The sequence below is a fragment of the Seriola aureovittata genome, chromosome 5, assembly GCF_021018895.1.
Source record: "Seriola aureovittata isolate HTS-2021-v1 ecotype China chromosome 5, ASM2101889v1, whole genome shotgun sequence".
NCBI lineage: Eukaryota > Metazoa > Chordata > Actinopteri > Carangiformes > Carangidae > Seriola > Seriola aureovittata.
In genome coordinates this window covers 10,009,827-10,035,821 of record NC_079368.1, presented here as the reverse complement: position 1 = coordinate 10,035,821, position 25,995 = coordinate 10,009,827, and the positions used below count along the sequence as shown (strand labels likewise).

Sequence of the window (25,995 nt, the reverse complement as noted above, 5' to 3'; positions counted from 1 at the left end):
GGATCCACACCTCTTCCACCTCTCTCAGAACAACAGGAAAGACTCAGGAGAATCACTGGGCTTAAACTTGACCCGAGCCCGGAGGATGAGGAAACACTCGTGACATCACTGCCAACCCATGAAATCCAGAAATAACTTTCCTGTCCAAGAAAACCTGTGGCCCCCGAGCAAATGTGGCCCCAGCGGAAGGTCACATACACAAACATGGCAGGGCCGGTCCAAACTGAGTTTAATCTTCACTGTGCCACTTCCTCCAGAAACAGAAGCTCTCACCCCCGGTGTGTTGTCTTGTGGCAGGAAATGCAGCCATGTGGTGACTCAAACACTACTGCAGCTTTTTCTCCTGCGTAGTCTCGGCCTTTACAATCCATTTTGACACATTTAAGAACATTGTGAATTCTGCTTATGACTTGCAGCAATGAAGCCGGCCGTGCTGGCTATCACAAAGTGTTTTTAGCTCTGAACATCAAGTCTTTCTTCGGCAACATGCCCGTGTCAAGTCTTGAGCCTCCATTTGAGATTCATTTCTACTCTTCATCTGTTGCCTCATCTATTTAAACGACAGGGGCTCACTCATGACATGTCCCTTCATCTTCTCTGCGAGCGAGACACATGGATGGATGGATACATGCCTACTGTAGACTACTGTGAGCTGCCACTTAACAGGAGGTGTGTGGGCGACTCTGCCCATCTCCCCTTTTAGAAACAGCATTATTTGCTTGTTCTGGGGCAGATATGACTGGTTTCCTTGCAGCAGGCACATGTGACCATTCCTCCACAAACAATAAAAAAGGCGGATATCTCAGCCGGCAGACTGGCGGCTCTTCCTGCTCTTTAGCACGGATTCCGCTGTTATTGTGCGAGTCTTCTGACCTGCGGGTCACTGAAAGTCTAGTCCATGCTCGAGTCAACAGCAACTCTACTGAGGGAATGTTTACCTTATCTGATGTGCATTTTACAGTAGAGAGCCAATACTTTCAATCTTCAGCCCTCCAAATTAATTCAAGCTCAACCCACATCTTCAATCTTCAATCAAAATCTGTTATTGTGTATTATTCAAAAGATGGTGACTTAGACTGAGTAGACAGCTGTTTAAAAGCTGGATATGTTGTGAAGACTGCATCCCAAGCTGGCCATCTGTGTGCTTGCTATTGCCATTAGCAGGTCTGAGGTTTTTACGACGGGAGAAATAGACATCTCTTCAGCCAATCTACAAGCACATCCACTGGTCTGGAAATATAAATGCAAAAGTTAGAAAGAAAGAAAAAAAAAAAAAAAAAAAAAAAAAAAAAAAAAAAAAAAAAAAAAAAGTCTGAACACATTCCCCCTCTGGGCCCCAAGTCTCCAACAAGCACCTGCATCCAATCAGACATGAGCACAATCTGGACATTATTTTCCAGACAAAATTTATTTGATATTTAGATACAATATGAAGACTTAATGGCACACAAAGATCTACAGAAAGAAAAGGCACAAAATGTCATACATTCACTACCGTGTCCCCTGAATTTCAAAAGCTGATCAGAAACATTTAAAAGCAAGCGGTCCAGAAATTAAACAGTTGCAGATTTCATAAATTAGGATAAGACTGTACAGTTGCTTTGTGAATACTTCCTCTCCCCTATGTCACTGTCTTGACAGATGGCAAACTGAAACCATTGATTTACGTTATTCTCTTTAGCCACTGGGTTCTCTATTCAACAGACAGCAGGAATCATTAAGATAGACTTGGAAACATTGATTACACTGAAGACAATTTTTTTTTTTTCGCACTTTGAAAAACACACGCACACAATCTCAGTACAGTTACAAAGATCGACGGGCTGTCTCATATACTGGAGTAAAATGGACCAGACTGTATCACAACCACCTCCCATCATACTGAAACTAACACCATATTTCCCGCAGAAAAGGAAATGGTGAAAGGAAGTCAATGGTTTTGATGAGCAACAATATCAAAAAGATCCTTGTATGGTATTGTTCACCTGAGAAGATTTTGTTGTTTTGAAAAATGTTGCCTCAGAAATTTGCTTCCAATTTTTCCTATTAGAAAAAAACAAAACAACAACCTACAATCGCAGAATACATGTAAACATATCAGAAATCCATTTACGCTCTTTGGACAAGCCAATAACCCATTACTGAGGAAGTGATCACGTTCCCTCATGAGACTGACTGAAAATAAAAACATTAGAATATATGAACCCAGAAGATTTCATTATATCAGCGTCTTAAAAATGTGGAAAATAGATCTCTAAAAATAAATCCATAATTCCTGTTGCACAATTTAAGACAATGACACACCAGAAAAAACAAAAAAAACAAAAACACTAACACTCAAAGAAGACCAGTAAGAATCAGATGAGGAAACCACTTGTACTGTACATGTATGTAACACAAGTGATGATCAACACTGTAGGCCAGTGCCACATGATTCTGAAGCCTATGGGGAGAAAGTGCACTATGGAGTTGAAAGTGTCATGAAGGTGGCGTATCCATCAAACGGCTGGTGTGAGGCAGAGATGTAAATGTGCAGCCCTTTGCAGCAGGAACAGTGCACGCTGGCTGTTACGGTCATGATGCACAAAGTTTTGCTTGCTGAAGGAATGGCACTTGCTCGAGGCTTTGACACGTATCAGAAAAAATACAAGGGAATCACATGCAATTTTACACCCTGAAGAAAACAAAGAGTCATCACAAAACAACTCTGCTCATCAAGCTGTCTGCCAAGACTTACTCCTAACAAGCAGCAGCTAATCGCCAGTGCTAATGTTTAGGCGTCAGGAAAGTTGTCAGTCAGAAACAAGGGAGGTAGCTAGAGCAATAGCTGGCAGCAGAGATGCAATAGGTATAATAGGTCCAATAGATATAAGGGTAAGGAGATTAAGGCAAGCAGTGTATGGTGCTGGTGTTGACTGGGAACTGATAAGGCAGTTATGAATCTGTAAACACACCTAGAATGAAGCAGAAGAAGAGGCCTTTTGGAGTCAGAGAACTTTGGAGAACCAGATGAGTGAGACGGGCCTCTGGGATGGGCTGGGCGAGGTGGGACAAGCAGTGCGGTGCAGTTTGGCTTGTGACAGAGGCCGGAGGGGTGTAGCACCATCTGTGGCTGTTTTTCAGTGCAGTTTCTCTGGGGACATCTGTTAGGGAGGTGAATGCTGTGTTGTATGTTATGTGTGAATGTCTTCAGAATAGGGAGTGTGTGGGGAGAAGAGAAAGAGGAGGGGAGAAAAAAACAAAAAACAAAAAAAAAAAAAACAGAGCTGTAAACACTTCCAAAGTAACATCCTTTAGCTGAACAAGCTTGCATGGATCTGCCCAGCTTGAGCTTTTAAGTGATCAGTCACCGCAAAAGCATCCACACCTGCAAGTGTTTGTATGTGTGAGAATGAATTCACATGTTTATCCTCATGTTCTCAATGTATATGTGTCATATGCATGTGTGGGTTTCTATTACATCTGTACGGGAGTTAGAGCGAATACCTGTACGGGCATGATTGTCAGTGCTAATAAGATGCAGTGCTTTGGGTAAGGTGGGGTGATGGGGGAAGGATTACAATGGGCCAAGGCGCCAAGGGTGTTAGTAATCTCTTAATGGAGGCTGTGGCAGGAAGGAACATGAGTATGACAAACAGACACACTCATGCCAGGGAATGCAAACCACTGAGCCGGTGTGTACAGTTAAAACCAAGGAGGGAGACAGGGAGGTCAGACAGGGCATCATCTTGATAGGAATGTTTTGGAGGGTAACATTAACAAAAGAAAGAAAAGAAAAAGGAAAACTGAAATAATACAGGGGAAATATTTGGTCCAACACCTGCCACTGTGGAATCAAACCAATGAAACTGCTTTTGTAAAAATTCTCTCTATTGGAAGCAGCTCCTCTTCATATCGCTCAAGGCTTCGTCTTGTCAATAACATGATGCCGATACCTGGCCTTCCTCTGCTCAGGAGATCAAAATTAACCAGAGTCTTATCAGCTAGGATCGTGTTGGTTTCTAGAAATCAATTCCTCAGTGGATAGAATGTCTATGATTGGGTGCAAGTCAGGGATCCGCTCTATTGATTGCAGGTAGCAGTGCCCCATCCTCCACAGCCTGAATCAGTTAAGGTAAAAAGTGGCACCGAAGGACCATCGCTGCTGTCATCGTGGGTGTTTAAAATCCGTTGCCTTTTCATTCGTCTGCAGCACTGGTTCCTCGGACTTCACCCTTTTTGCGAAGCTGTGGGGTAGAGGAGGGAAATGAGACACGTTAAATTTATACAAGCTTAACAGGTGAGGGCAGGTTCAGTGGATGCTTGCATTCAGTGGAAGCCTTCACAAATGTGTACTAGTTGTGGTGCAAAGGGTCGAGACTCATCTCTAATCAATACACATGACTAAGTTTTACTATTTGCATTACAAACCAATAAAATACAACAACATTTTTTTAACTAAAATCTTTAGCCTTTCCTTAAAATCTGCTGCAACAGTTTTATCAAGCCCCTTGTTTGTCCTCTAGGTAGATAAAAGCATCGCTTTCAGATTCTCCCACCCTGAGGCTGATGGCTTTGGAAAGTCAATTAGTGTTAGAATCTGATAGCCGAACACCTTAATGGAACAGTTCAAACTAACAGTGGCACTAAACAGAGGAATAGACAGATCTGATGAAATGGCATGAGGATTCACCCTCCTACTTCTCCATCCTTTTTCCCCATCCTCCCTCCCTTTTTCTCAATCACAGCACAGACTCCTTCTCAACTGCAGAATTCCATTTGTATGTTAATGAGGAAAAAAGGAGCCATCTTGAAGCCCCCCCCCCACCCCCTTCTTGCCCTTTCCTTCTCTCATGCCCCAAACCCCCCCCAACCCACACACACACACACACAAAAAAAAAAAAAAAAAAGGCAGACACGACTGCTGGTGCATCGTCTCTATAATGTGGAGTTTCTCATTGACACACTGCAGTGTTGTCAACAACCCGGATGGTGGTGTCTGTACATAGGCTTTGGCCACCATCACCCCGTGCCATCCCATCCAGTCCGTGACCCTGCTAACCCTTGAGCCCAGAGGTTCAGGCCTCGTCGGCCTTCTCACCGCAGCCCTCTTTGATGGCACCCGCCTGTTTACTTACTCCAAGGGAAAATGGGAAACACATGCTGAATTGGGGCGAGATGTGAGGCTGGTGGGGGGGTGAGCACAAAATGCTGTATGTTGGTAGTAAGCCAGGAATGTTTGAGCCTGTCCCACTTTGGCCAGTCCAGCCCGGATTCCTCCCTTTTTCTCCTTGTACGGCCAAAAGCTCCCAGACTGATATTTAGAGTAGTTCCAAGAGCAAACCAGTGGTAAGGCTTTACAAAGAATGTGATTCACAGAAATTAAAGCCTGTGATTTAAAAGAGAGAAGACCGTTTTCCTTCCCTGCCTTGTATTTCTCTATGGGGAGGTTCTGGATTGCAGTTACTAGTCTTGAGCAGGCTTTGTGTGTGTGTTTTTAACTACCGGCCACCTCTTAAAAAATAGCATGTGTGATTCTGAGAAGTTTGCCCAGATGTCTGGATATATCCAGAGAACAAGGCACTTTCATACACAAATGTAGACATATACACAACACGCACTCATGCAAGCCATTTTCACTGTGTCAGCAAAACACTGAACAACCTAACACATACGTCATATTTCTCAGTGATCTGGTGGCATACACTAATTCAGAGTGAGCTATGGGGTTACACACATGTGCACATATAGACTTAGTGGATTAAAAGATCTTTCACAACACCGAAGTACAGAGTGAGGGCAGCAACACAGAAACCCCACAAGGAGCAAAGACAGCATCTAAGAGAGACTGGCCTTTACCAGTAAGAACTTACAAAGCAACACTCAGACATACACCTGGCCTGGCTACTCCTCTGCAGCCTTTGTACCTCTCACAGAGCCCTTCTTACGCATCTGGACAAAAATAAAATACAGTAAATCACAGAATGAGAATGAGGAAGCCTGTGGGGCAGCTAGGACTAGGTAACAAAAAGAAATGTTTTTATAAAATGGTGAGTTTGTTTCTTTCAGTTTCCAAGATTTATTCTGAAATACAATGTGGGTCAAGGAAGTAATATTTGTAGTGTGAAATGTTAACAGAAAAAAGCTGAATTGTTATTTTCCTCTTTGGCAAGCTAGAAATACAGTCATCTTAGTTTTTTAATAAACATCAAATGTCTACTTTCTGTTATCCACAGAAAAGTGAACTGCAGAAAGTGCAAAGCATAAAACAAAAATACATCCACATGATATATTGGTGATAATATTGGCAGTACAAGAAATACAAAAAAAATTACAAACTTATGGTTTTAAACATAAATTCCAAATATTTTAAAAAGGATTAAAAGATACATTTTCAGTGGAGAAAGCTAAGCGCAGATAAAATGGCAATATGAATATTCATTCTGTAAAAGACAGACTCAGTAGATGCACCGTCACACTGGTTCTGGCAATTATTAGGAAAAAAATTACAGAGCCTGTACACTCCTGAGACTGGAGACAGTTCCCTGCACAAAGCCCAACAATGACCAATATGTACAAGGTTAATCTTTAATTGTGGATAATTTTAATTCATATACACTCACTTCATCCAACTCTCTCTGTGTCTCTGCCTCCATCCGCCGGATATCATCCATAGTCAGGTCCACCCACTTATCGATCCAACAGAAGAGCTGGCGGTGAAAGTTAGTGAAGATCCTCTTCTCTTGCTGGGGAGACAGATGTAGTCTTTGTTAAGGTTGGGTGATATGCCTGAAGTCATCACATTATTGATAAGACTATTTTTCAAAGATATATGATGACAAAGAAAAGATTACATTTCAATATTCACAATGATGTGTAATATGTTTCTTTGTTCAAATACAATACTATCATATCATCATGATACATTTACTTTGTCAAAAGACAATAATACTGAATTATGACCAAGCAGTAATATTGGTCAGAGGCAGCGAATTGCTTTTGCAAATGGAAGCGCTCCCTGAATACATCTCCTGAACCAAAATAAATGGGCCGCGTAAAGTGTAAACATGTCACTCTAACCTCATGGATCAAGTTCTCTACTTTGGTCTGCAGGCCCCACCACTTGAACTTGACTGTGACCAGTTTGTAGGCGCACATCCTTGGGCAGTCAGGCTTACTAACCAGCTCTTTCTGTTGAGAGAAGAACAGCACAGCAAAACAGTGACAAGACTTACAAACCACCACTTTTTTAAAGTATCAGAAGAAATAACAGCAAAAACTTGACAGAAACTTTCCAATGAGAAAATAATCGTAAAAACAGCAGAAGGCTGAGAGAATATTATTTTAGACTAATCGTGGCTGCTTTCAAAACTAAAAATCATTAATACATAATGCTTTGGGTATGGAGCTTGCTGAAATAATTATCAATATGAAGATGTGCTCTGCACAGATAAAAGCACCCTAATCTCCAACACACTTTCTAAATCCATCTGCAGCTTGCACTCTGCCTCCCTTCTGAAGAGAAGAAAAGGAGGGGGGGGGGGGGGGGCAGAGCAAAGTGGATAAACTCCAGATGAAGGGACCATTTCTCTGCCTCCGCCCTGACAGCGACACCGTTCCCAACAGGCATGCCTTTGTGGCCATGGAAGGCAGATAAAACGGTGCTTGCGAAGCGATAAGGGCTTCGCGGTGCAAAGCTGGTTACATTATTAACACCTAGGACCTGCTCGCCCCCAGAACACACAAACTCTCCCTCCGAGAACACCTGTTTAATTAATCACTTCATTCTGGCTCGGCATTCCAAGAGAAAATGCCACAGACCCGCCTCAATCACCCTCATCCCACTGCCGTTTGATGCTACGATCATGGAGGAGAGCGAGAGAGGGGAAATGAGAAACATTTCTAAATTTGCAGTGGGTTTAGAAAAGTTGTCATCGCTAAAGGAGAACTTCACATGAAACGGATTCTACATCAAAACATTTACGGTGACATTTCTTCTTTCCTTCTCTGTGCCCCACTCAAAGGAGCAGAAGTTTTCAGAAATACAAAGGGTACTGATATGCAAGCATGTGTGCATGCAGAGATAGACAAGAGTTTTATTGCTCTGAGAAGCTGGCAGAAATTGTGCCTCTGTTGTCACATAACTACTTTTTCTTTTTTTTTTTACCTTTTCAAAAACAGTCTTTTTCCCATGTCCACAGCGGACGGGAAAGTGATCTAATTAAAAACACAAAATAAAAAGTTGTGCTTCTTTATTCATACTTTTTAAAAAGCTGTTTGGCTGCCTTTGTTCTGTGAAAATTCTTGAAGCAGAGGAAAGTTTCCCATGGTGAACTTTGAGGGCTCCACTGCAGAACAGAAATTCTCAGCGCTCCAACAGTGAGCAGGACCCATTTGTGAGGCTGTGGGTTACGACAAGGTTTAGAGGGGAACGCAGTGAAACTCCTGACAAAGTTTCTCTGTGTGGATGAGCGACGTCTTATTGACTTATTACTTCCTATCAAAAGTACATCAGTCCTTATTCAGAATTGCTGCTTGTCAAATTTAGTATCAATGTCCATACACAGTCTTTTCCCCCCATTTCTGTCTTCATCTTCTGTCACACACCAAGTCTGGCAGATGGAGCTCAGGGTAGAACCTTTATCTGACCCACTGACTTGAATTTTCTATTACATCCAATTAGAGCCGAGAAAGAGGTGATTTGTCTTCATCACATTGCAGCCTTACAGTGCTGCAGACACCACTCTAGCCTTCCACCAGCTCTGTGCGCTCAGAGCCATTTGGATTATTACAGGCGATGGTGCTCAAGTCTACGTGAAAACGAATTGACAAATTAGTCTAAATGAAATTAAAAATAATAATAATAAAAAAAAAAAAAGGCACAAAATAACCGTGCAAGTTCAAGTCTACAACCTTGAGTCTATGTGAATAGGGTTGCCTAAGCTTTGCACATCTGGACACTGTAATTTATCTCCTTACTGCTTTCAATAACTGCATTATTTCTGTCAAGTTACATAGGGACCATGAGTGAAAAGCATTTTTCAAGTCCAGCCACAAATTCTTGATTGGATTGAGGTCTGGACTCTGTAACTCCAGGACACGAACATTGTTGTTTTTAGGCATTTCCTGAGTAGCTTTGGCTTAGTTTTGGGGTTGTTGTCTTGCTGGAAAATGTATCCTCTCACAAGCAGCAGTTCTCTTGCAGACAGCAGAAGGCTTTCCTCAAGAATTTCCCTTTTTTCATTCATTTTACCTGCTATCTTCATAAAACCTGTGAGACCTGGTGCAGAGTAGCATCCCCACAGCTGCCACTAGCAAACACCACACACAAAGCTCAATCTTTGGTCTCAGACCGCTGAACTTTCTCCTTCTGCCTTTAAGTCTCCCACATACCCTCTGGCAACACTAGCCAAAATGTCACATGTTTTGTGGCTTTTTGTTTGTTGTGGGTTTCTCCAACAATTGTTGTATGCACGGTGTCTCCCATCCCCGCCATTGAACCCTGTAGCTTCTTCAGAGTTGGCACAGTTCTCTCTGTGGGGAGGACAGTCTGCTCCAGACAGATTTACAGATGTTCCCTATTCTTTCCATTTTACTATGACCAAAATTAGTTCGTCAGTGTCTTGGAAATTCTGTTGAACTGGAAGGTTACAGCAGCCATGCTGAACTTTCAAAATAAACACACAGCAGAAACCATTTTTAATTATAAGGAACTGCTTAGAATTATCCAAGGTCAGAACCAGGACTTGTGTGAATGACAATGACCTAATAGTTTGGTACAAATAGTCAAAAGTGGGTTGAATTGTGTGGCATTAATTGCCATTTGTGTGTGAATGTGATAAATCTAATTTCCACAGCTCACAAGAGCCTTACCTTCCAGTTGGGCCCAAGAGGTCCTCTGCCCGTCTTAACGGACTTGAACAGGTAGGGATCCTCATCTGGCTTGTAGTCCTACAGTGAAAACAATTTGTAATGAATACACATAGCACATTTTATTCAGCTGCCACAATCTCTTCAACAAATGAATCTATTACTAATTTAAATGTTTATTTATGAAAATGCTACCACATACATTTGCAATAAATGTGTTTTGATAAAGGAAATATATATATATATATTATAGATAGATAGAGACCAGTGCTAGTGTTGCTGCACATCCAAGTATTTGTGTGTGTGTGTCTACAGCTGCTCTAACTGCAACAGCACTCCTTATCCTATACATCAAGTACGTACAGTAATGTCCTGTCAAACCCATTTTACTGAACTAACCACTTATTCTCCATTGCACAGGGGAACCTTGGTCCCATGGCAAAAAGATTTTTAAAAGCATACAGAAAAATACCGAGCGATACTGAGTGCATACGCCAAGCACATGAGCACATGACAAAGTTGGCTTCATAAAGTAGGCAAGAGAAATAGTAATACAAATAAATGAAATGGCTTTCAAATTATCAACAGCTCAAGGGCCCAGCAATTTCAAATAAATCATGATGCGCCTGCAGCTAAAAGCTACTTTTCAGGGCTATCGGCCAACAGGAGGGTGCCCAATGTGTGAAAAGAGATAGAAACCCACCCCCACTCACACACACACACTAATTTGGCTGTTTTAATGCTGAGAGCTCCATCACTATAACAATACAGTGTGCTGCACTAATGAGGCCTGTGAATCGATGTGCCGTGGTAGACGAAAAGGAGCTACTCCTCAAGTAAAAGAGTGTGTGTTTGAGCGTGAGTGTGTTTGTGTCGTGTGTGTGTTTGTCTAGTTCCGGCATACGAGGCACTATGAGCCTTAATTACACTAACAAACTCATCTGTGCTGGCGGTACGCCCCAGGCCCTGCAGCCATGCCTGAGGCTGAGGGCTGATAGGGCCCTCAGACACAACACACTGCTCCAGCAAGGCAAACACGTCTGCCTCGTTAACTACCCACCGCAAACAAACACGCACACACACACAAACTAATGCTTCTCAGTCAAATAGCCACACATATGCACACAAGCACACACAGAGCCACAGTGAAATGAGGCAATATGATGTCAAATAACAGCAATAACATGCAACATCTTCAAATAAGATTTCAGAGATTGTAAATAGAGTATCAAAAACTCATATTTATATTTTGAAATTCTATTGAGGCAGTCTTAGAATGCTTAAATAGTGTATGTAAGTTTTAAACACGAAGATTTCAAGTAGCTGACACTTCAAATGTAGATCAAATGCTAGATAATTCACATATGTTCAATACATAATGAAATAGTTACCAGAGAAGACCTGAGCCGATCAAGCATATTTTTACGGATCACAAATATGTTTCTTTAGTTCCAACAAATCCAACAGAGTGAGACTTCGTTCCAGTGTATCATGTGACATCCCTGTCAGGAATTGCATTCTCCCAATTAAACTTTCCTTCCAATGCAGAATATCAACAACCTGCTTATAACTTAATATTTTGTGACCTTCAGAATTTGCTCATAAAAATTCATGTGTGAGATTAAGTAGTCTACAGCCTTGTTAAGTCAATGGAACAACAGATACACTCAACATTTAAGTAATGTAATTGTAGGTTTTGTGTCTGTATTGGGTATCATCAGCTACCCAAAAAGGTAAGGGACTTAAATCGGGGACAAAAAACACTTCAGTGAGACATCCCTAATGGTCACATCATTCAACTCTAACCACACTGTTAGTCAGAAGAGTATGTGGCTCATTGTGCTTAATATTCTGGTAATACAGACAGCTTACGAAAATACATTTCCAGACTTGGATCCACTAGTTCCACTAAAACAGATCCTCTAGATACAAGAAATAGCTAGAAGTATTCAAGTATATACATTTCAATAGACATGTTCAAAGGCTAGAGAAAAAAAAAAAATTCAAGTATATTTCAATGCACATGTTCAAAGGCTAGAGAAAAAAAAAAAATTCTGATTGCTTTTCAAGTTAATCAAGCAGTATATCAATAGTATGTTAAAATGAACAATAATTTAAACATTGCTGAGGGAATTTGTCAAATAAAAATGTTAAACATCTGCAGATTGTGGCTTCTCCAGTGTGATGATTTACAGGTTTTTCATTTCAAATCAATATAAAATAGCTAAATTCAACAACATTTTTACTGCTTGTCAAAAAAACATTCCTTATATAACATGGATTGAGTGTGGTAGTGATCACATTTGTCCACATGAAGGCGCCAAACTTTTCTCTTGGAAATGTGCCAGAGGAGAATTTCTACTTACAGTAGAGGACACTTGACTTCTGTCTGTGATGTCAATGGGCACAACAGTTACATTCTGCCATGTGGAATAGTCTAGTTTGTGCACCTGAACAACAACAACAAAAAAAAAAGTAAGAAGAGCATACAAACAAAATCTGCTGTTCAAACTTGAGATTTTTGAGATAAGATGCAGAGGTACCCACATTTTCTTGTGTTCCAAGGTCTGGTTTGTGCCACGTCTCAATCTTAATGAAGAAATTGTCTTTCATATACTCATTCTAGAAGAAGAGTCGGAATCAGTAAACTAAATGTATAATATACTGTATGTAGATTGAGTAAAGTGAAACACCTTAAACTTAGTTACAACTAGTATATTTTTGATGATTTAAGACATGCAAAAACAAAAAACAACAACAACAAAAAAAAAACTAAAAGCCATTTAAGGCGACCTACCGTCACAACTGGATCAAAATCAGACATGGAGAGAAAAGGAAAAAAAACAAAACAAAACACCATTACCTATACATATAATAAAAACACACACTATAACTTCACTCCAACAGAAAATACATGGCCATGATACAAGTAACACAAATGTATTTAACCACTGAGAGGACCAAGGGTTTCAGGGTAGTGCAAAGGTAAAGGGATATGGGGAGGGGGACTCACTGGTTCTGCAGTAGGGGTAGGCATTCCAGGCTTTTTCATGGAATACCAGGGAGCCTTCAGGGGCTAACAGCCTGACAAACCCTGGGACTTTACTGTATGGTTAGGAAAGAGGTGGGAACGGGTAGATGTAAGGAGAGAAAGGGGAAAGGAAGACACACTGCTTCACTCATCAGTGGTTCTAGAGGAAAGACTGCAGGAGCAAAATGAGCAACTTGGAATGTTTCACAACAAAGATTAGACAACACTGCCACCGCCTGGCAGCTTGGTGTTATTACACTGTAGAAAGGAAGTTCTGAGATCAAATAATTGAATTTTAAGAAGTTAAAAAAAAAAACCCAAACAAAACAAACAACAAAAAAAAAAAAAAAAAAAGTTAGGTACCTCTTTAAGTGGTAGATTTTGTGTGTATACTGTCCTTTCTCTCCATCTTTTTCATAGGGCTCATTCCTGAGTACCTCAATGCCCTCACCACCACCCGTCTCATTTTTACTTGCTTCAGCCACAGAGAACAGCTGTCCCACTTGATACTGTAACACAAACAAGATAACATTAATACAAATACAGTGACTTACTATATGCACATAAAATGAATGAAAACTGTTCTAAAGTAACTTGCTGGTGCTCCAGGGTCAATGAGGTACACAATGTGTCCTAAAACAGACAACAGCTATACACAGCACTTTTACTATTATGAGCACACAAGATTTTTCCCTTTCAGTTTCATTTAAAAGATCTTTAGATGCATGAAAAGGTCCAAGTATCCAGTTTCCAGTAAGACAAAATATATGTAATTATGTCTGTCTGTACGCACCTCTTGTGTGATCCCAAATCCCAGTTTGGGAACCACTGTTAGGCGACAGCCCTGTTTCATGTTTATATTGTGATTATAGAGACTTCTACTATTAATAAAATCATTCAGTACTTGATTAGTGTTTTAAAACTGAGCCACTAAATAAGCCAAAATAAACTTAGTAAGATGTATTACTGTCCTGCCGTCACTCCAGTGGATTGCAGAGTTACGTATGTGCCAAGAAAAACTGAATAGTCAAACAAGCTTGTGTCCGAACTGTGGTGTGGGATACAATAACGGCAACCCTAATCTGGACAGTCTATTTACATTTCAGACTAAATCTATCATACAATCTACCGACAAAATTAAATAACTGTCTCCAGTTATATTTGAACAATAGATGGTGCAACAGATGATGATGTTTGCTTAGACTTCAGCTATCAGAGCTCTTATTAGTGTTTATTGCCAAAAAGAGAACACTTTTATTTGGAACAAGCTTTAAAATGCGGTCTTAATTGCCAAGACATTTAATCACCATATAAGGCAGCAGGGTGAGTCTGGGATTCGTGAAATAAACCTCTATGAACACAAGGAACAATTGCCTGCTCATGTAAAATACAAGGATTACAAATTATGCCTTTTTGGATATGAGTGTGTTGTGTTGACTTGAAACCAACAGCCAAACACTTGATATGATAATACAGTGATACATTTATTATTCACTAAATGATACAAAGCAATCATTTTAAAGAAAGATGTATTACAGTGACTTATTGTAATTACTATTACCCATCACTCTAACCCATCACTCTATGACACATTCTCTGCCCAAATAAGGGATTAAAGTAACACTGAAGGTCAGACTAACAAACAAAATGAACTGGTGTGCATTTGAAAAAAAGTCTGATAATACTATAGTGGGGTAGTATGAGGTAACGCAGTGACTGTAAACCAGTTTTAGGGCCACAATAGAAAAAAAATGGTTGAAAAAACGAAAACAAAACGGAAAAAGGAAGGTATTTCACATCCTTTGCGATTTTCACACACATCACATGTTGATTTGATGCCATTTATAATGAAGAAGGACATTGGTGAAAAGTACAAGAGATGAGGTAGCATCCAGAGGCTCTAAACTGAAAAATCGAGGAAAAAAAAAAAAAAACAAACAAAAACATTTCATTTTATGATAGAGACAAAAACTGATTACTCACCTCCTCAACACTACAGGGTAAAACCACACGGCTGCAAAAGAGAGAGAAGCTTGGTATCATTCATTCAATATTAAACCGCCAGGAGCATTACAATTTTACTTTAATTCAAAGCGAACAAGCTTAAGTATAACATTACCACCAAAAATAACTTTACATTCAAGGAAGGTGCAGAAAAACATGCCTCATCATAATTTTCAGATCCAATTAGTGATCCAAAATGTGTAAATATTTGAAAATGAATAACAAATTAATCAATACGACAAAAACACATTGATACTGCAAATGCATAAAACTGATCATTCAAAACATTAACTCTCCATAACTAGAAAGAAGAAACTTGTTTTTCGATGCATCAAGACATCTATATGCAATGACATCAATAGACAAAAAACGTATTATATTAATGACTATGACGTGTCAATTGTCTGTCACTCTCCACACAGTATGAAGCAAAAATGAAAAACCAGTGCAGAAGAAGCCATTTTGCTGTCATGCGCACTACACCGTGGCCTTATAGATAACCTCCACAATGCACACAAACCTTCTCATCGCTAAAGAACAGGAAGCTGGTTGTGGGCCACTCTTCCTGAGGAAAAAACTACTACTGGCTAGTTCGACACACTGCTGACTTCAGCAAGAGGAGTGGAAACCATCACTAGTCCAGAGTGGAAAAGTAAGACTTGAATGGAGCCAAGACTGAATATAGCTACGAGATGTCCAATTAAAGAGGTGTGAGAAAGGGAGACACGAGATATACAAACGTCTTTACTTAATGCATACTAAAAGTACATTGAAACTGTTTTTCTTTCTATCCCAGTAGAAGTCTACTTCAGGGTGTGGTATGCTGCACTCAAAGCAATTGCAACATTTACCCCGATGTACATGATGCTTCTTGCAGTCACCACTAACCACACGGTGCCAGAGAATGAAAAAAAACAAACAAAAAAAACATGGCAGGCAGAGGAAGTTCTCTCAAAATATAAATCTAAAGTAAGGCTTTATTCAAACACAGACAGACACACACTTTGTTTTCAATCCACACACTCTTTGAAATAGATAATGAGCTGTCGGAAACCAACTCATGACAATGAGAATTTACATTTTGTCCAGAATTGACACTACTTTATTAACTTGTATTGAAATAAGGTTAATCTTCACAATAACACCCAGTGACAGACAGGGTGTTTTTTCACTCCAGGCTGCTATGATGAGACCAATGACATCTCTAAAAGGCAAGGATTCCTAATGTGTGATGATGACTTCATCACAATCAAAGGGCACAGAGGCACATCGTGATAGTTCTCCAGTTTGAGGAATGACCTGGACAGAGTATAGTGAGTACATGCAGTTTTTAAATTGTTTAAAAGGATGTATGTAATTTGTGGTAGCACATTAGAGGAATACTACATGATTGTGGATTCATGTACACACAATCTGTTGTCACTTAGTATAGTTGACCAGTGGCCCCCTGCCCTAGTTCTGCCAATTTTAGAAATGTCATTGTGATTTTCTACTTAGCACACAGGTGATGGAATTAAACCCATGAACAGCAGAAGTTTCTAAACATGTTAAAAGTAATATGTTTGGCATGACACACTGAGATAACATGGTTTTACATAACTCTAATCAGTATTTTGAGTTCCTGGATTTCTGTGCAGAATTAAACCCAGACTCATCAACCATCTACCCTAATATCAAAATAAACCACAGGGTATTCAAAATAAATGTATGGACCTAAGAAATACCAATTAGACCTAAAATACAATCATGTTCCTAAATAGAAACACAGTATGGACGGAGCAAAGATGTAGACGAGTCAGATAAAAAAAAAAAAAAAAAAAAAAAAAACTAAATATACATGATCCACACAATAACACTAATCTAACAGTCAAGAAATTTTTTATTTTAATGAAGTTAGTTCACATTTCTGTATATTGGAGTCTGGTTTTTATACTTTAGCTATTAAGCTTCTGTTTATTATGATGACAAAAACTTCTACTCTTACTTGTTAAACTCCTGTGACGTTCCTGTGCCACAGAATTTACAGCATTTAAATGACTTATAAATTTAATCTGAGTAGGAGACACAAAAACAATGTTTTAACTATTACATTAAAATAAGACATGTTCATCAAATACACACATCTTTTCATCCCTATGAAAAGACAAATTTTACTAGCTGACCAGGTCGGGAGAATAATTTTGTAACAGACTTACTGATGGACCCAAAGTTACAAACAAGCGTCCTTTTATTTTTAGGTCCAGCAGACAAAAATTGGCAATAGTTTTCATAAGTGGATACATTTTTCTGTATAGGCTTACGGCTAGTTTACTGCTGTGATATTTTTCCAATTGACAATGGCTTTCATGTCAACACGAGCATCTTTTGATCCAACTTCATGACTCATACACCTATTAGCTAAGTTAGCTAGCCTAACTTAAATACTACTACCGCTAGCTAGTTCTAAGCTCTAAACAGCTTGGTTTGACACACATAAACACAAGAAACAACCAGCAAATTCGCTTATTAGTCAAAGTTTTTTATCTTGAGTAAGATTAGCTGGCGCCAGAACGGGTTTATGTGTCAATGTTGCTAAGATAACATTAGCAGCGCTAGGTGATTCCGCATTCAGGTTATACCGTTAGGTTAGCTAGCATTAGCAAATCGTGAGCTAATTCGTAGCTCAAGTTAGTTGGGAGCTGTACAGCTTGAACGCACAAATGTCGGTGCGCATATCTTTTAAAATCATAACATAAACCATAGTCTGAAGTGTTCAAAAGTCAGCTGCTTAACGTGAACGCATGACAGACTGTGAGATTACGGCAGCTGTCATACAGAGCCGTGTTGCTGTCAACGCCGGTAGGCCACAGCAGCTCTTGAGCAATCCCACCCTTCCCTCGTGTGTCTGACACACACACACACTGAGGCAAGATGAAAAGTTTTCATCGGTGTACTACCACTGAAAAAAACACCCTGCCCAAACGAATCTGTAACTAAACGACGCTGTGGTTTCAAAATGATAAAAACAGAACAGTGTATACAGTAACATAGCACTTACTACTCCTTGATGATGACCATCGTAGCTCACTCCTCTCGACACCACTGGCGCTGCCCAGCTACCGCTGATTGCTACTGACGTCATGAGCTGCTAAGAGCAGCGCCCGGTCCCTCCCTCGTAAGCGGTGATTTGCAGAAGGAGGCACAGACGAACCTGCTAATTAGTTTCAACCAATAAAGTTTCTCCCTGCTGGTTTTTAACCCGCCCATTGTACAGCTGCTCTGATCATGCCAGTTATTCAGCACATCAACTTAAAACCACATCATTTGTTAAGACGGCGTTATTTCAGATTTATTTGGGAAGCAATAGAAAAAAATCCTTTAATAATAAGGACTTCCAAACATTTTTGCTTGTGCCACCTCATAACACTGTTGTGAACATGAATTGTGAGTAGCTCAGCCAAAGACATATTCTTTTCTTCTCAAACTGTTGCACTTGAAGAATTTTCAGAAGCCTAAAAAAGGTGAACAAAACAGACAAAGTAAAGTTACTATTGTGTGAAAGAAATATATGGCTGTCACACAGTGGTGCCAGATGATAGAATAATATAAAGTGAGGAATACAAGAAAGCAGACATGATGTTTTTTTATTGAAACTGTTTACTGATAAATGACAGATGGTTGTCATGAAACTTTCATGTTTAATCTCAAAAAATCATGGGCTAAAAAGTCATACATGGTACTTAACATTGAATAGCAAGAGAATCCATGCTTCAGAGGAGACAGTCAATTCACAAAGAAATCAGGCAAAATGCCCTTTTGATTTCAATAAAAAATATTAAATCTTTTTTTTCCCACTCTATCCATCTTTACATGGTACAGGTTTGTTCACTTTTTAATAATATAAAAACGCTTAATACTGATTGTGAAACACTGGAATTAATTTACAAAACATAATAATAATTATTATAATATTAATAACAATAACAAACAATAATAACAATAACCATTAACTTTAGAGAAAATCAGTCATAGCTGTTGCATCTTGGCCCACACAAACAGCAAAGTTTTGGGGGAAAAATACCAAATGGCATTTACATCTACCTGACACACAGTTACACACAAACACAGTATCAGGTCGTTGAGTATTTCTCATTGCCATTTACAGTGTTATGGGCACAAAGACAAGACATCCTCTAAAGCATTCATGTGCCTCTGCAGGGTCACACTCACTGACCAATCAAATCTTCTCACTGTCAGTCAAACTTGGTGGACCAATAGTGGTCTTCAAAAAGTGCCCTACTCCTCCAGCACACAGGATAGTAAATGACAGGTAAAAGTATAGGACCGTTTGAAATGTCTCAGCATTTAGAGGAAGGGAAAAATCTTCCAGGCGACAGGAACTTGTATCCATTGCCAGCAGGTAGTCGGATAGAACGAGCACCAGGGCTACTGCTTGTGGAAATAGTAGGTGACGGGGCCACTTTTCTGGTGTTGGAGCAGTGGTGTCCATTGGAAGAGTTCTTGCTGCCCCTGTCCAGTGACTGCAGCCCCAGCTCCCGCAGCTCCAGGCTGTCTTGGGTATCATGAGGGGAGCAATGGCGTGGGGAGAGGTTCAGAAGGCTCAGTACATCCCTACTGGCAGAAGCGAGGGGTCCAGGAGCACTGTGGACTGCTTTGACAGGACCTAGATGTTGCTGCTGCTGCTGAGCTGCAGCATTAGCCCAAAAGGTCTTCAGATTGTGGATCGCTTGGACTTTTTCATCAATGACCCCTCTTCTTAGTCGGTCCAAGTCTGGAGCATCAGCTGATGTCGAGCAGGCAGAGCCGGTAGAGGAGTAGGAGAGGGCAGGGGATGGAGCACTACCAGCCGGGGACTGGTGACCAGAACTGGGAGACACATTACTTGGGGAACGAGAGATGTGGCCGCTATATGGGGAGCTTGGGTACTTCAATTTGAACTGTGCATGGCTGTCCAGAGTGGGTGAAGGATGGCTGCCTTCCTTTTGGGAAGACTCAGAGACTGCAGGACTATTGTAGCCAGAGCTTATCTTCTGCAGTGAGGAGGAACGTGAGGGAGGTTTGGGTCTTGGGGAAGACTGAGCTCGGCCACTAGCACTGCTGTTAGGACGGCTGAAAGCGCTAGTTTCAGAAGAGCGGAAGGCGCTGCTCCGAGCTGAGGTTCCTCCAGCTGTCCCACCCTCTGCCCCCGCTCGCTGAAGACTACCCACAGCCCGTAGATGGCTCTGAGTCTCCTCCAGAATCTTCTGGGCCAGCTCCTGAGGATCGAGAGGGACAGTTTTTTCTTCCTGAGACTTGACAGTACTGTCGGTCTCGGTACTAGACTGGTCAGATTCACCTGTATCTGAACTGCTCACCTTACCCACCTTCTGGAATGGTGAGTTTGGGCTGGGCACCAGGCATGTTTTGACAGGAGATGTGGGGGTGCTGACACTGCCCCTCGATGATACTGATACAGTGTAGCCTCTCCCTGCTCCTGTGCTAGACCCGCCGACAACCCCCCTGCCGCCACGGTGATGGCGCTGGCTGTGGCCTGGCGGCAGAGGCAGGGAGTCACAGTGACTTCCTAGCGGCTCGCTGCTGATTATGGAAAAACCCTCATATTCCTCCTCGTCCCCCCGGGCTCCTGCCACTGCAGCAGCTGCCCCATGAGGTGAGGAACGGCTTCGGGGAACGTGAGGGTGTTTGTGGACAGAGTAGTGTGCTGTGGCCCCAGTGCGTCGACCAAGGAAGTCACAGTCTGATTTGGAGGCAAAGCTCATGGAGGAGGCTACAGAGCTGAGGCTATAGACAGAGATGGCATCTGATGCCTGATTGTCCAGGCAAGGAGGAGAGAAGGGAAGACTTGAATATCCCATGGGCAGGGGGTTGGACACAGACTGGGCAGAAGCTAGAGACTCGAGGGAAGATGAGCTGTCCAGGCTCAGACGCTTGGGCAGTTCTGTGGAGTCTGTAGAAAGAGAGGGATGTAGAGTCAAGCGACTGAAAATATTCAGAAGAAGAATTGATACAACAAACATGAGCAAATCAAGTGTACTTACCAAACAGCGCCAGCAGAGACTGGAGAGCAAAGTGCAAGGTGCGGCGGTTGGCTAGCTTGCCTGTCTTCAGCACCACCTCTTCTTGGCCTACCTCACATAAGTCAAATCCTGCACACACCCAAAAGGACAACAGTTGTAACTTAGAAATGTATCAAGGTGTCATTGTGTCTGTGAGCCCACAGGGACACAAGGATGCATGCTGGGTGAGAAGTTGGAGTAGTTTCCTTAGGTGACAGTTGACTCACCAAGAGCAGCAAGAAATTCATGGCATCCTGGCAGTCTCCATAGCTGCACACTGATGGACACCTGAATGGGCAAGAGGGAGAAATCCTGTTCTTTCTCTCCTGTCTGGAGTTGGACTAGCACCTGGTGGAGCTGGAGAAGAAGAGGGAGAAGACAAATAGGGGAAAGATGCAGTGGTTAGTAATGACAAGGATACAACAAACTGAAGAATTCTACTGGGAATGTGATTAATGGTTAAAATGAATTTGTGTGATCAAACAATTTCAATTCGACCAAGGACATGAATCTAGATAGTTCTTTGCTCTCAGTGAACATTTCCTTTTCATCTATTTAAGTTCCCTAACATAATGTCAACTACATTTTATTGTGGAACTACTGTAAAAAGATTTTCGAGAGTAGTTATAAATCCGTTTCCTATTCATGAGTACTCAGGGCCACACAACATCAAGCAGAGCTGAGAGGGTTTCAGCATTGTGGGGGTTTACACGTGCCCTGTAGCACTCATGCCTGTTTTGTTTGGGGATTAGTTGGCTTGGAACAGAGACACCTTTGTCAACTTGACATAACTGTGCAGAAAGTGGAAACATGTCTCTTCACCTCACATCACTCTTCATGAGAGGCTGGTTTTTACATCATAGCTTTATCCCCTCTACCACGCTGAAACATTCCCCTGACCTGTAATGAACCAGGGTTGTAAATCCTTAAATATTCAAAATCCCTAAGATCTGACTGCAGGATCAGACTGCAGGAACTAGCAATGGAAAAATTGTGAACAAGACAACGCAGTAAATGTTTATTCAGCTACACTTGAAGCAAGAGAGTGCTAAATGGCACGAAAACAACAAAAGTGATCATTAAATTGACATGCAGCTTCTACACAACGAGAAGGTCTTTTAGAAAGTTTAGCAAGACGGACAGTGGAGAGTGGAACAACAGGGTAGAATGGGATGGAGTGCAGGTAGGTGAAGGCACACTTACCATCGCCACCATATTTTTAACAGCCTTCAGACCGCACGTAAGGGGCAGGGGAGAGAGAATAGGCTTTTAATTGCATGCACACAGGCCATTCACAAAGGGTACAAGGGTCAACAAGGTCAATAAGAAGGATAACAGCAAAGAGTAACATACATTTTCAATATATTATGTACATATATAGTTGGATGAAATCAGCATTCACAGGTTAGGTTAAGCATGTTTCATAGTCTGTGCTTTGAGACCAATGTTTGCAGCATGTGGGAAAAAAACTGGAGAGCCTTTCAATTTAAGCATGTGATAGCCACGTTACACATAAATAGGGATAAACCTCTGCAGTGTAAGATTAATTCTCTGTTTGTCACGAGTCTGGGTGCAAGAGAACAGGACTCAGACTTTGTACTTGAAGGACTGCTGGTTAGGCTTCCATGCAGCTTTTCAATGCAGATTAAGCTCCAGCTTGAGTTGCTAGCGTGTTAGTGCGTATCCATTCCTGACGTAATAAAATTATGTAATGATATATCCCTGACGTTCACTTCACACATTACCAAGACCCTTGTGGTACAAAGGTGTACCAGAGAAAATGTGAGCCTCAATATTCCTTAATACTAAATAATAGCAATGGTATTTGTCGTTTGACCTAAATTCTAATCGGGTGCATTAGATTTAAAAATCCAGCAGCATTTGTTGAGAACCTACTCGGTTGATGAGCTGCTCTCCTGCCTCTGAAGCTGTGATGAGTTTGCACAAAGCCTGGAGAGCTGGCGGCGGCAGACCTAAGGGATGAGATCAAAGGAAGTTCTTCATTTATTCATACTCAAGGCACGTTCTTTATACCCCAAACTAAACAGCACTATAACGAAACAGGTGATTTCATACAGAGTAAAGGACAGAACTGGCAAAGATATATGTGGAAATCAATGTAAATTCATCGAAAGAAAATCACATTAAATGAACAAATCAATAAAACAGCGGACAGATTCTGAAGCCGATTAAACTGTGATGTAGAGCCTGTCTCAGGTACACACCCAGCAGTGATTGTAAAGTGGTGCTGCACTGCTGAAGCCTGTCTCCTGGGTCAGCAGTGGGAAAGAAGACAGCAGCAGGGATACCGGTGCCTGCAGAATCGAGACGGAAGCCCACAGCTGTCAGCAGGGCCTGCCAGCCAGGGACGCCCCCCACCTTGTTCTCCACACTCTGCTGGGATGTATACATGGAGTTACGCTGGCCGTTCTGTATCCTCTGAAGAGACTTCTCCACCTGCAAGGAGCACGGCAGTGTTGCATCAGTATTTTTCTGTGTTGCTGGTTGTGACATTTTCTGTATTAAGTAAGTTCTTGGGTGTGTTTAAGTGTGTGTGTGTCTGTGTATCCATGTCTCACCAGGTGGAGTAGAACTCTCAGAGCATCACGCACTCGATCTGGATACTGCAGAATCTCTGCCAAGGCTTGGCCGATGAGGGAAGATGGGCTGTTAAGCTTCACGTCGTTGCCAATCAGCATATATCCTGGACAGAGAAATGCAATTAAAAAAAAAAGCTCAGTTAAATGGTCATCTTTTTTTCTTTTTCTTTTTTTGTTTTATAGGAATGCAGAATTAACACATAATTGAATGACATCTCTAACCTGCCCAGTTGGAGGGGTGTGAGTACTGCTTGCTGCTCTGAACAGTCTTCATGGCATCTGCCAGTGCCGCACTAGCCTTGGTCCCATTCAGCAGGGCAGTGTAGAAGGCATGGACAAAAACTTTGGAGGCGGCGACAGGGACGGGCCACAAGGACACGAGAACACACTGAGCCCCGGCAGCCAGGAAGGCCCTGGTCAATCCCACGACACCATCTGCTGTGACCTTACTGCTGGACTCCTGGTATGAACTGTAGCCGCAATGACACACAAAACATGCAGATAATCGAATAAGAAAACAAGAAAATATTTACTATTTGCTTCTAAAAGCTTCCTATGTAATGCTTTTTTATTAAGTATATAAAGCCTTTCATGTCTGTAAATCAACCCTGAATCTATAGAATGATTTATTTGATCCTAGTTTTTGAATTATTTTTTGACTTTTGATTTTTTGAAAATACATTCACTGCCTCAGAACTGTAAAATATCAGGACCGAAATGAACCACAATGAGTTCACCTACCCCAGCACAACCAGTTTGACAGGCAACCTCAGGTCCAAAATATCTGCAGCTGTGAGGAGGAACTCCTGGAGGGGTGGACTGTCACAGATACTCTCCACATCGCTGCTGTCATCCTGCATGTGGAGAGACTCTGGGATGGTGTAGCCGCTTCCAATGGAGCCCTTCCTGCCTCGACCGCTGCTGCCTCTCCTCCCCCCTGCACCTCTGCCCACTGTTCCCACTCCCACGCTGGCACTTGCCCCTCCAGGCACGCCCTCGGGGTTTGGGGTGAGCACCAAAGCTGCCAATTTCCAGGAAATGTGGGTGGCAAAGTGGGCACACTCAGCTTGTGTGAGGGCACTCATCACCCTCTCCTTGGTAGCAGAACAGCCAGCCAGTGGTTGGCATCCCAGCAGTTCAGCCACCATCAGAGCCTCCTCCTCTGCAGAGGGCATGGGTCCCCACAGCCAGCGGTCCATCACAGGTGAGGGCAGTCGAGGGTTCCCCACCACTGCTGCCATTGATACACCACCGCAAGGAGCTGGTCCCGGGCGCCGACAGTGAGCCTGCGAGCACAGAGTCAAGGGTTAAATTCTAGCTCTACAATCTAAGTTCATCAGTTTTTACAAGAGTTCAAATAGAAGTATGGAATTATTTTCATCTGAATGAGAAGCTCAACCTTTGCACTTGATCCAAGGCCATTGATGGAGGGAACAGCGATGAGGCTGAAGCGCTCATACAGGTATTCATTAGATGAGCTTCCTTTTAGCAGGGCAAAGGGAATGAGGTACAGTTCTCCCTCCAGCACCATCACCAGTTGTCTGTGTCTGCCAACAGGCCCGCTGGAGTGCATCAAGCCCTGACATGACGAGAGGATTAGTATGAAAATGCACATGCACAAAATAGCATTCAATACGCGGTGCTATCCGCGTTCTATCTCGTAACTGCGCTTTCTGATATGCTCCTCTGTCTACCACACAGCTACATCAACAAGCAGGCAATGACCCATAGAGGTAGTACTCACCCCCTCCATAGGTGCGATGAGCAAATCATAAAGTGCCCGGAGCGGAGGCTTGCCGAGGTTGCTGGAGCGGCGAGTCAGGGAGGAGTTCCCATCTTTGGCAGGAGACATGGTGTTACTGAACAGGCTGGTCATACTCTGGCAACTCCTGCATAAACACAACACAAAGCAACACATGTGAAAACAATGTTTTCATATTCTCCAGGATACTTTTATGCTGAATACCCATGGCAGTTTTAGGAAGAGACATCAGGGATTTACAGTAAGAGCTCCTAAAATATCTGCAGGGACAACAACTATTATTCTGTTTTCCTTAAATTACAAAATTACCTTCTGGCATCCAGATCTACAGAAATGTAAGCTATGATATTAAGAAGTCCACACAAACCTATAACATTAAGAAAACTATGGCTGACCTCAGGGTGAGCAGAAAGTTATTCGTTGAAAATACTGAATAATAATTAGTTTGAAGTTAAAAAAATGTCTCTGTGCTGAGACATGTGACATTTTAATACATTTTGCATTTTTTTTTTACAATGTTGAAATAAAAGGAATTTCAGTTGTCTTGTCAACTCTAAACTTTTCACTGCAATCACCTATTCCCTGCGCTACTCAGTTCTTCCAGTCACTCTTGCGTTATAATAAATCCTGCACGTAAACAGGGATATTTTGCATCAAACTGTCCTTTAACATCAAACCACTCAGCTGTTCTTA

General features: G+C 41.7%; 2 protein-coding genes across 4 annotated transcripts in view; both read right to left on the bottom strand.

Annotated features, from left to right (window-relative positions):
* Positions 1 to 1,389: 1,389 nt before the first annotated feature.
* On the bottom strand, positions 1,390 to 17,986 carry LOC130169737 (phosphatidylinositol transfer protein beta isoform). Its single transcript, XM_056376687.1, has 11 exons — positions 17,922 to 17,986; positions 14,864 to 14,894; positions 13,244 to 13,389; positions 12,863 to 12,954; positions 12,647 to 12,654; positions 12,397 to 12,471; positions 12,216 to 12,299; positions 9,853 to 9,930; positions 7,060 to 7,170; positions 6,603 to 6,725; positions 1,390 to 4,226 (listed from the first exon to the last, which is right to left on the bottom strand). The coding sequence occupies exons 1-11, from the start codon at positions 17,939 to 17,941 to the stop codon at positions 4,179 to 4,181; spliced, it is 816 nt and encodes a 271-aa protein (XP_056232662.1). The 5' UTR covers positions 17,942 to 17,986; the 3' UTR covers positions 1,390 to 4,178.
* Positions 17,987 to 18,491: 505 nt separating this feature from the next.
* The window catches only part of LOC130169490 (tetratricopeptide repeat protein 28-like), a 166,075-nt gene continuing 158,571 nt past the window's right edge, over positions 18,492 to 25,995 (bottom strand). For 2 of the 3 annotated variants that reach the window (XM_056376305.1, XM_056376307.1), the window contains 11 exons: positions 25,285 to 25,429; positions 24,940 to 25,119; positions 24,282 to 24,826; positions 23,763 to 24,010; positions 23,520 to 23,644; positions 23,166 to 23,397; positions 22,837 to 22,913; positions 22,144 to 22,167; positions 21,168 to 21,297; positions 20,923 to 21,030; positions 18,492 to 20,831 (listed from right to left, as the gene is read on the bottom strand). In XM_056376305.1, coding sequence (XP_056232280.1) covers positions 19,222 to 20,831; positions 20,923 to 21,030; positions 21,168 to 21,297; positions 22,144 to 22,167; positions 22,837 to 22,913; positions 23,166 to 23,397; positions 23,520 to 23,644; positions 23,763 to 24,010; positions 24,282 to 24,826; positions 24,940 to 25,119; positions 25,285 to 25,429 — 3,424 coding nt within the window. In that variant the 3' untranslated portion in view covers positions 18,492 to 19,221. The remainder of the gene's footprint in view (positions 20,832 to 20,922; positions 21,031 to 21,167; positions 21,298 to 22,143; positions 22,168 to 22,836; positions 22,914 to 23,165; positions 23,398 to 23,519; positions 23,645 to 23,762; positions 24,011 to 24,281; positions 24,827 to 24,939; positions 25,120 to 25,284; positions 25,430 to 25,995) is intronic. The other variant, XM_056376306.1, reaches the window with a different exon arrangement.

Coding starts and splice junctions, on each gene's coding strand:
- LOC130169737 (XM_056376687.1), bottom strand. CDS start 17,941: ATGGTCATCATCAAGGAGTA. Junction 12,300..12,396: donor ACCTTGGAACACAAGAAAAT/GTGGGTACCTCT, acceptor GTTGTTGTTCAG/GTGCACAAACTAGACTATTC. Junction 4,227..6,602: donor CACAGAGAGAGTTGGATGAA/GTGAGTGTATAT, acceptor TCTACCCCACAG/CTTCGCAAAAAGGGTGAAGT.